At 46.6% G+C, this 10,578-nt stretch overlaps 1 protein-coding gene across 13 annotated transcripts in view; it reads right to left on the bottom strand.

Annotated features, from left to right (window-relative positions):
• NCAM1 (neural cell adhesion molecule 1) overlaps positions 1–10,578 on the bottom strand; it is a 361,501-nt gene that overhangs the window by 68,306 nt on the left and 282,617 nt on the right. For all 13 annotated transcript variants that reach the window (XM_027772882.1, XM_006151012.3, XM_006151014.3 and 10 more), the window contains exons 2-7: positions 10,320–10,394; positions 7,217–7,435; positions 5,752–5,895; positions 5,244–5,381; positions 3,789–3,906; positions 2,892–3,061 (exon numbers count right to left, since the gene is read on the bottom strand). In XM_027772882.1, the coding sequence (XP_027628683.1) occupies positions 2,892–3,061; positions 3,789–3,906; positions 5,244–5,381; positions 5,752–5,895; positions 7,217–7,435; positions 10,320–10,394 (864 nt within the window). The remainder of the gene's footprint in view (positions 1–2,891; positions 3,062–3,788; positions 3,907–5,243; positions 5,382–5,751; positions 5,896–7,216; positions 7,436–10,319; positions 10,395–10,578) is intronic.

Here is a 10,578-nt window from a genome sequence, read left to right as displayed (position 1 = left end):
GAGACAGAAAGCGAGAAATCACCCCCCAGGGGGGATTGTCACGCCGCAATCCCTTCTCCTCCATTCTCCTCTCGGGATCTTGGGCACGCACGCACATGCGCCCGGTGTGAGTTTTAAGCCACCGGGTCCGGGACACGAACCGCGGTCGACTACGTGGGAGTCCAGCGACATAGCCATTACGCTAACTGCTGGTTCCCTTGTTACCTCTTTACCTCAACCTGACTAACCTACTCTCTTCACTTTATCACAGCCTCGTTTGGCCCTTCTCTGTTACCCACCCCTCTTTCCTGGGGCAGCCATCACCACCAGAATGCCCTGACGAAACAGCCCAGATGGGTTCTTGACTGGCCAACTGGGTGTGTTTCTATAGAGAGACCATGAGAAACATGGTGGGAAAAGTAGAGCACACTAATTATGGGATTACTAGTCATTCCCTATATAATTCAGATATAGAGTTTGTTCTAATAAATTTTGTGGAGTAGAAACCACTGTTGGCTTGGGGAATGGAACCATTTTGGTTTGAATTCTGGCTCCTTGGGTGGGAGCCAAACTTCTCTGTATTCCTCATCTGTAAAATGGAAACAATAACTAAATCTACCTCACAAGGTTGTGATGAGGATTCAAAGAGCTAATTTATGGAGCAGGTGGTATGGTGGTTAAGGTACTGGACTCCCATGTGGCCAACCACGGTTTGAGTTCTGGACCTGGAACATGATGGGCGTGTGTGTGTGTGTGTGTGTGTGTGTGTGTGCGCACATGCGCCCCCCCAAATCCCAGGAGGATCCATTCTCTTCCATTCTCCTCCTGGGATGTTGGGTACACACACACACACACACACACACACACACACACACACACACATTGTGATTTTCAAGCCACCAGGTCTGGAGCATGAACCGTGGTCAGCCATGTGGGCATCCAGTACCCCAACGACCACACTACCTGGTGGCCTCTACAATATGTATGTGTTAAAGGAAGGAATAAATAATCAAACACATTTGCTTTTTTCTACATTAAAAAACTTAATAAAATCAGGGTGATTGGGGGAAGGGCATCTGCATCAGAGAAAAGACTACCAAGAGTATTTTTCATGAAGTTTAATTTTTACTCTCAAGTACGTATGGTTAACTTGAGCAAAACTGATAACCTTTTTCTAAACCCAGTTGTCATTAATGAATAAACAGGACCCGCCTATGATTAGCAGGGCTATTTGCATATAAATGCCTGATTGTCAAAGGTCTATGTTTACAAACAGTTCTGATCAGGTTCAACAGGCAGGTCCCAACTCTGGCTGCCAGGTGCATGTTTTAACCACCTGAAAGCTACACACATTACAACTGCCCCTCAGGCATCTATACTCCAGTAGCATCTTCTAGTGAGAACCAGCTTATCTGTGTGTGTATATATATATGTATATGTATGTATGTATGTGTGTATATATATGTATATATGTATGTTTGTGTGTGTATACACACACACATACATACATACATATACACATATATATGTGTGTGTGTGTGTGTATGTATATATATTAGTTTTGGTGTAGGGTGCATGTGTACACTTAAGAGAGACAGTGATAGAGAGAGGGAAAGTGAGAAATCCCCCCCCCCGGGGGGGGGGAGGATGGCTACACCTCAATCCCTTCTCCATTCTCCTCTTGGGATTTTGGGCATAAACACACATGCACCCTGCATGTTTTTTAAGCCACTGGGTCCGGGACTTGAACCAGGCAGTTGGCCAGGTGGGATCCAGCACCTTAGCCACTATACCACCAGCTGGTCCATTATCTGTATTTTTTTTTTTTTTAAAGATGAGTAGAGATTGTTGAGAGCCCCTAGGTTAAACATTTCTCTCCAGCCAATTCTTTTCTTTTTGAGATCAGATCAAAATACATTTCAGACCAAATGAATGAAGTTTATTGAGTTTATAAAGACAAAGGAAACTGGGGTGTGGGGGCTCTTTTCGTGACTTTCTATGACACTGTTTTGAACAGGCCAGGGGAAGAAGCAAAGGAGGTGAGGCAGCCAGCCAGGTGGTCAAAGATATTTACCAACAGCCTCCATGTCAGCACTGTTCTGAGTGCAGGGGTATAACGAGATAAAGCAATGTATATGGCAGGCGGGGTTCTACCATCTTGGCGTTTACACACTAGTGGAGGTTAGAGTCAAGCAACCTCCAAACGAGATTAGTTCAGGTCCTGAGAAGAGTAATGAAGAAGGCACATACAGGACGATTAATGAGATCAATGGAAGTGATTAGTGGAGGTAAGTGGGGCTGAGAGTAGTGACAGGGGAGCTGCATTAGCCAGGGCAGTGAAGGAAGGATTCATGGAGAAGGTGAGTTTGAGTTGCGATCTAAATGATGGGTAAGAAGGCAGCAGGGAGAAGACCTGAGGGAATGATATTCCAGGCAGAAGAAACACCAAGCGCCATGTTCCTGAGATAGAGAACAAACTTTGTGTGACTGAGAGAGAGAAAGTCTGAGTGGTTGGAGAGCAAAGTGAAAGATGAAGTTGGAGAAGACAGGAACTGGCTCATGTTGGTCTTGTAGGCCACTGTATAGGTCTGGATTTGAGTCTGGCTGTTCTAGACTTTACTCCAGTAGAAAACCACTGGAGGATTTTAAAGAGAGGAATGAGCACTTAGGCCACTCTGGCTAATCTGGGTAGGAGGGGCTGCAAGGAACTAGTAGAGAAAGGTGAGAAGACCAGCTAGGAGGCGGTGGCACTGCCCAGGTGGATGATGTGGCTTGACCAGGGCTTTGATGGCGGAACTGGTAAGAAATGGTTGCACTTGGGATATATGTCAAGGTAGACTGAACCAGGTTTTCCTGATGATTGAGTGTGCAGGGTAAGAGGAACCATGGTGGAGCGGGGACCCTGCCCTTACCAAAGACTTTGAGGTGGATGGACGCATCCTGCTCGCCAGCCTTGTTCTCGGCAATGCAGACATATTCCGCCTCATCGTTCTTATCCACCTTCCTGATGGTCAGCTCAGAACTGTCGTCGCTGAAGATGTACTTCTCATCGTCTTCCTCATTCTCTATCTGCTCCCCATCCCTAGGGGGCAGAAATGCCAAATGCCATGGTTTTGGTCACAGGGTAACGATATTTATTTAATTATTTATGTATTTTTTAGTTTTTGCTCTAGCGTGCCAGTACTCATCACAGAGAGAAACAAAGAGACAAAGAGAGATAGAAAAAGTAAGAAATCCCTTTCCTCAGGGGGGATGGCCATGCTGCAATCCCTTCTCCTCCACTTTCCTCTCAGGATTTTGGCTGTATACACATGCACCCAAGATGTATTTTCAAGCCTCTGGGTCTGGAACTTGAACCATATAGTCAGCCATGTGGGATCCAGTGCCTTAACCATCATGCCACTGGCTGGCTCAAGATGTTTAGTTTTAATCAGTTTCCATAAAATGCAGCCTGAGCCAATGAAGACTCAGTTGACAGAAGTCGGTTTGGACTGCACATAGACCATTTACCTGGTCCTCTACTCAAACCTCAGACTCTGTGTAATGGCTATAAACTGCTCCCATAAAGGTTTCAAAGAAAGCTCCCGCACCCCCAGCCCACATCCTCTGGTTCTACCCCATAGGACTGAAAATGAAGGCACAATCTGATACACGAAGCAAAAGAACCCTAGAGACAGTGATCTGTCTTTCCCCTGAAGTTCATATTCCTAAGAAGCCCACTCCCATTCCACTGAAATGCCAACAGGGAGCAGGCCCTGCAACGCCCTTTCCTCTCCACCCATGGCACAGGGCACAAGCCAGTTTCTTACTTGGTCCAGCTCATAGTGGGCTCTGGGAAGCCTTCAGCATCGCATACCAGGGTGACAGACTGACCGAGGTTGGCAGTGGCGTTTACAATGCTTTGCCTGGCCTGGACGGTGGGAGGCACTGAAGGAGAGAAAGATGTCAGGGGTGGTTGTGAAAGCACCGAACAACACCATGGCCTCGAGAAGTGCTTCCAGGGCCCCCAGGTCAGGAAGTTTCAGTCTGTGGGTCAAAAGTCCTGGGTGGCTGCAGAGTTAGTGTAGGGGATTTGAAGTCACATGTATAGCGAGTAATGACTAGACTGAATAAATGATTTTCCCACAAACGTACATTATTTTTGTTCAAGAGTTTAGAGCTGTAATAATACCTTTTACTATTTTAAAAATGATATTTGACTTACAGTAACTATGTCTCTGTTTATTTTGACTTATTTTTTCCATCAATGTGCAATATATGTCACAACTACCTTGGCGGGAAAAATGGGCTCTTAGATATGAGAAAAAATTGGGTCCTGCTCCTCCTGGTGGTTAAATCCTTAAGATCCGTTGGAAATGCAGAGGAGGGGGGCCTGGGGAAGGACATTTGGAGGAGGGATATGGACACAGAGCATTGACGGGACGGGGAGGTAGTGGGGTTATCTGCTGAAGATATTTTGATCAACTAGATTGGGGAGAAATGTTCACATATTGAAATGTTCACTTTGTAAGTTAAATAATGTAATGGAAGGTATAAAAAATAAATAAAAAAAAGAAGTCAAAAAAAGAAATGCACCAGCTCACCAAAGAGTGACATTTCTCTGGGACTGTCATAAACAACCTTGTGCACAAACTGTTTTTTTTTTTTTTTTTAAATTTTTTTTTTTTTATTTATTTTCAAAGGAAAGAGAGGGGGAGAATCTGGCAAAAAAAAAAAAAATATGTATCAATAGCCAAAACAATTCAACCATGATTTACTTATTTTCTTAGTACTGACATTATGATTTCCTGTAAACATCTTGTAAATGTCAGATCGATCCCACGGGCATGTTTATTTGACACTGCAAATTGAGATTAATAAGCCCATGGACCATGATTCTGAATATGTGGAGGCCTGAACTGACTGTAATATTTTCTTAGGACATTGGAGCAGGGGACTAACTTCACACTTAGGGGAACACCAAGGCCAATGAGGACGAGTACAAACTTACTAGTCAGCGTGGGGAAACTTTCTAGGGCCTCAGAGTCCCCAGAGTTGGGGAAAACCAAACAGGCAAGTATATTCAAACAAAACACAAGAAAACCAAAAAACCAAAAAAAAAATCCAAAACCTCAGAGCTTATGGTAGGAAAGGGATTCAGCTGAGATGGATGAATGAGTCAGAACACTAATGATTATTCATAGGCCAAAAACGAAGTTAAAGAGAACGATTTTGGGGAACCAAGGTTGTAGCAGTGGACAGCACAGAAGCACCCGTCTCCTCACCATTCACAACGACCTGAATGTCCTTGAAGTTGATCTCCCCCCGTGCCAGGATTCTGCCCTCACAGCGGTAAGTGCCCTCGTCTGTTTTCTTGATGCCGCGGATCTGCAGGTAGTTGTTGGACAGCACTATGAATCGGACTAGAAGAGACAAGAGGCAGATTCGCCCAAGGGTCAGTCAGAGAACTTTGGTATCTGCAGGCAGGTGGGTGAGTCTCTTCCCCTGTTTTGGAGTTGTCATAAAGAACCCCGTGCACAAACTTCAGTTTTATAGGGTGAGAGCTTTCAGCTGAAATAAGAAAATGTGTCCCTGGCTCAGAAACATAGCCAAGAATAAAAGTCTATTAGAAATGGGTCTCTTGCTTTGGAGAGTAAAACCAAGTGCCTGGATGTACCAGCTACTGACATCCATCCGTTCAGAACCTGGAAACTGCGTGTGTGTTTCAGAACTCTGACTTTGGATTGAACGCCTCAGGGGCTGGCAGAGGCAGCAAGGCCTTGGGGAACTCACCGTCTTTTTTCAGAATGACATCTCGGCCTTTGTGTTTCCAGATGATGGTTGGGGGGAGGGAGCTGACCACATCGCACACGATCACAGCATCTTCTCCCTCTCTGAACTCCTGAGGGGTTGGTGCATTCTTGAACATGAGCTTCTCTGGAAAAGGAGCAGAGAAAGAGTGAAGAAATTTAGCTGGTCCCTTTCACCAGAGCCACACTGCCTGGTCTTGGGTCCCAGGCAAGTCTCAATCCGGATATACAGTTGTACGAGAGAGGCTGCTTGGCCCTAGTTGCCAGGTGGAGCAGCTGGCACAAGTAGGGGAATATGTCCTTGATGTTTGGCAACCAGCATCTACTCCCTCTATGCCAACTGATCACACTTAGCGCAGAGAAAGGTGTACAGAATGAAAGGAGTGTCTCCACCAAGGGTTCCTTGCCATGTGGGATGATGCCAATGGAACACACGCACAGGTAGGATCAGTTGGCAGAACACCCGTTGTACAATGGACAGAAGGACCATCAGTTCTTTCTCTGTTTCCCACTCCTACCCCTACCCGAGACCCCCACCTCAACTTTCCTACAGCAGAGAGAGTTTAGAAGGGAAGCACACAAGAAAGGCATGCTTAATGGCAATAAATCCTGTGGCAATCTATACCGTTCCATTAGCTGTCACCCAGCATTGACTCCGGCCAACGGACAGATGCATGGTAACAAGGTAATGAGATGCCACCTCCAGACAGGGCTTCAGTGGCAATGGGAACTGCCTGCTCTGAGTGGTGCAGGGTGTTTGGATAATAATCCTCCATCCCACTGAGCCTCTGGGTTCCATTACCAGCAGGGGAGAGTGGAATAAGAAGGGAAAACCTAAATTGTATAACTGCCAGCCAACTCCTGGGGAACAGAAAGAAGAGCCTGTAACAGCCCTCTGGGACTGTGTAATTTAAATTTGGAGAACAGAGGCAGCAGCGGGAGATGACTGTGACTATGCACACCAGGGCTGTGGGTTCTGAGTCGGCCAAGGGTCTTTTGAGAATGTATTGGAGCTATGGGGTAGGTCAGAAAAGATTTCGGGAGAGGGACCAGCAGTTAGAGTAATAGCTATGTCGCTGGACTCCCATGTGGTCGACCGCGGTTCGCGTCCCAGACCTGGTTGCTTAAAACTCACGCCAGGCACATGTGCGTGCGTGCCCAAGATCCTGAAAGGAGAATGGAGGAGAAGGGATTGTGGCATGGCCATCCCCCCTGGGAGGTGATTTCTCGCTTTCTGTCTCTCTGTCTCTCTCTGTCTGTCTGGCGAGCACATGCGACCTATAGCAAAAACCTCTCAAAAAAAAAAAGAAAAGAAAAAGATTTCGGGAGAGAAAAAGGGACCTTTTAGACACTCATCTGGTCCCTCTATTGGCATCTCACCCTTCCTATCACCCACAAGTCTCCTCGATAAAGGAGAAGACAGGGAACGTAGGACAGGAGATTCTTACGGAAGATCTTCACGTTGACGGTGGCCTCTGACTCAGTGCCATCCTCGCCGGTGACCACACACTTGTAAATGCCAGCGTCATCAATGTTGGCATTGTAGATGGTGAGAGTGGAAGAGGAATCGTCATTCCACACGACTGAGATCCGCTGCTGGTTCGGAGTGAGCTTCTCTCCATTGGGGGAGAACCATGAGATGTCTTTGTCTTTGGCATCTCCTGCCACTAAGGACGAAAAGAGAGTTTAAACTACTGAGCTCGAAAAGACCAAGTCCTCCCCATCCGGCCCCAGAGTGACAATGGCTACTCAGGAAAAGCTAACGAACAGTTAATCAAGGCTTAAGTATCAGGGAGGGATGGCTAGTTATTAGGTTGTTGGGAAAGTCCTGACGTATTTTTCTGTTTTTCTATGCAGAAATGTGTCATGACTTTCCCGACAACCCAATAGTTAGAATGTCACACAGCCCCACATTGGCTTCTGTGTTTAAATGTTTATACATGCGCGTGCGCGCACACACACACATGCACACACACATGCACACACACATACACACACACGCACACACACGCACACACACACGCACACACATGCACACACATGCACACACATACACCCACGCACACACATGCACACACACATACACACATGCACACACATGCACACACACGTGCACACACACATGCACACACACACACACACACATACACACACATACACACATGCACACACACATGCACACACACATGCACACACATGCACACATACACACACGCACACACACGCACACACACATGCACACACATGCACACACGTGCACACACACATGCACACACACATACACACACATGCACACACACACATACACACACACACACAAAATCTCATACTGTATTTGGATAGAACTCAATAGTCACCTAATGGTGATTTATGTGTGTGTGTATATCTGTATTTATATTTACATATATTTAATGCCAGAAGGTGCATGTGCTTGGCAGAAAGAGACAGAGAGAAGGAGAAAGCATCCCCGAATGGAATGCGGTCATACTGTAATCTCTTCTCCATTTCTCCACCTGTTAGGATTTCGGGCATGCAAACACATGCACCCAGCATGTTTTTCCAGCGCTGGAACAAGGATTCAAACTACATTTGGCCATGTGGGTTACAGTTCCCTTAATCATTAGGCTACAGGACCAACCCAAATGTTGGTATTTTCGAATTGTGAGGGAAAAGAGGAGATCATTGTTGAGGACTTTCTGTGGGCCAGGCACTCAGCTAGACACGCACATCCCTCTTGGGACAGGAAACAAAAGGAATGAAGATATCTGGGGTCCATCTCGAGGGTCCATTGCTTTGAGTCAAGAAGCAGATTAGTTTGTTTTCGAGAGATTAGATTCTAGTCCCCTGAGCTGAAGATGAGAAACTGGCTAGTCTAGGAGTGCAGATTCCAACCCTGATTCTAGCATCTGTCTGCACAAACCAGCATGGCTGTCCTTTTGGCACATCCTGTTTCAGACAAACTCATCTCCTTCCATGCTGCGAAGAAGGCAGCCCAAATCCCCCACGCCTGCTTTGCCAGGACCTCAGGGGGGCAGATCGCTGCTGCGGAGCTGCCTGACACGGAGCTGCACCGGAGGAAGGGCTCATGGATCCGGGAAACATGGCTTCGCCCTGCTCTTTGCATGGAGCCCTTTCCCGCCTGCACCACCCAGCCCTGCACAGATGCTTAGTATGGAAATGAAGCAGTCTTCCTTTCAGGGCCCATCATGTTTTCAATAAATATCGCTATTTGCAAGATGTGCTGTGGGCTCCGCGGCTGCATCTCCAGATCATTGAAATTGCTGGAATGAACGCAAAGCTGGAGTGAACACATCCGGAGGCCACCAGCCACATCCTCTGATGCAAATCATGACAGCATTTAGAGGCCCCTCCCTGCCAAAAGCAGCTTGCTAAATGTCACAGTTTACACCTAGCTCAGCGCTTTCCTGGTTCTTCCATGTTCTGAACCCAGTCTTGTCGTATACAGAGGATCCGGGGCCTAATTTGAAGTCCTTTCCTCCATAGGACATTTGCTGATAATTATCTCAGCTGTGAAAAGGGTATATTTTCTAAACAAGAAACAGAGACACCAAATCTGACATATCTCAGAGCCCCAGAGGGGGTCATGAGACAGAATACTGGTATTCTGGGGTTTACCTGGAAACCCCAAAATATGGAGGTGGGGGTGGGGTTCAAAATGTTCACAAAAAATGTATATGATGTGAAAATGATGCATAGATTTCAAAAACTTTTTCTACCAAGATAAACTCATACTTTAATTCCATTTTCCATTTACTTTTGAAGTCTCCTCAATATGCTTACCACAAAAGAGATACCAGTATTTAATTTACTTTTAGGCAAGTTTTAGACCTTCTTGTGTTTTCAAGCTCTGGGGGAATCCTAAGAAATCAGCTTTTTATTTATTTTTTTTTCCAGAGAGATTTTCACTATAGGGCGTGTGCGCTCGCCAGACAGAGAGAGACATAGAGACAGAAAGCGAGAAATCACCCCCCAGGGGGGATGGTCACGCCGCAATCCCTTCTCCTCCATTCTCCTCTCAGGATTTTGGGCATGCATGCATATGTGCCCGGCGTGAGTTTTAAGTCACCGGGTCCGGGACGCGAACCGCAGTTGACTACATGAGAGTCCAGCGACATAGCCATTATGCTAACTGCTCGTTCCTGTAAGAAATCAGCTTTAAACTGACCCATTCAAGCATTATTTGAAAGGCAGCACTGCCCTTTCTATTGTCATTTACAGAATTCTGGGTGGACACGGATGATCTGGAATGAGTCACCATTCTGGGAGTTGTGCTGATTTTCCTCACAAAACTCCTAGGCCTCGCTCTGCTTGTTGAGCAGAAGTCCAGGCAACATGTTTTACTAAGCTGGGATGGCCTTAGAGAGGGGAAGGGCAGCCTGAGGGCTTCCTGCCTCTTGAATAGTCACACCCTGCCCTGGAGCAGAGTGACCCGGGAATCCTCTGCAGGTGTAATCAGCCCAGCTGGCCTCTGCTCTGCTCCACGGATTTCTGAAGCAAGTTCTGAAACACAGCAGGGCACAGGGCACTTGCCTTGGCATAGGAAGAATTTGGACTCTCCAACGCTGATCTCCCCTTGGCTGGGAACAATATCCACCTGCAGAGACACTGAAAAAGACAAAGTCCAGTTCAAACATGCAGTTGAGTATTTGAGAACAAAATCCAGAGCTTTCATTTAAAAAATGAGGCCTCTCCCCCATCCCCAGCTCACTTTAAGAAAGACTGAAGGGGGCCAGCAGGTGGACTCCCATGTGATCTACCGCAGTTTGAGTCCTGGACCTGGAGGATTGCT

This window comes from Tupaia chinensis, unplaced genomic scaffold (assembly GCF_000334495.1).
Source record: "Tupaia chinensis unplaced genomic scaffold, TupChi_1.0 Scaffold000311_2, whole genome shotgun sequence".
Taxonomy (NCBI): Eukaryota; Metazoa; Chordata; class Mammalia; order Scandentia; family Tupaiidae; genus Tupaia; species Tupaia belangeri.
Note: the sequence above shows the minus strand (reverse complement) of the source record. Positions and strands in the feature narration are given on the sequence as shown.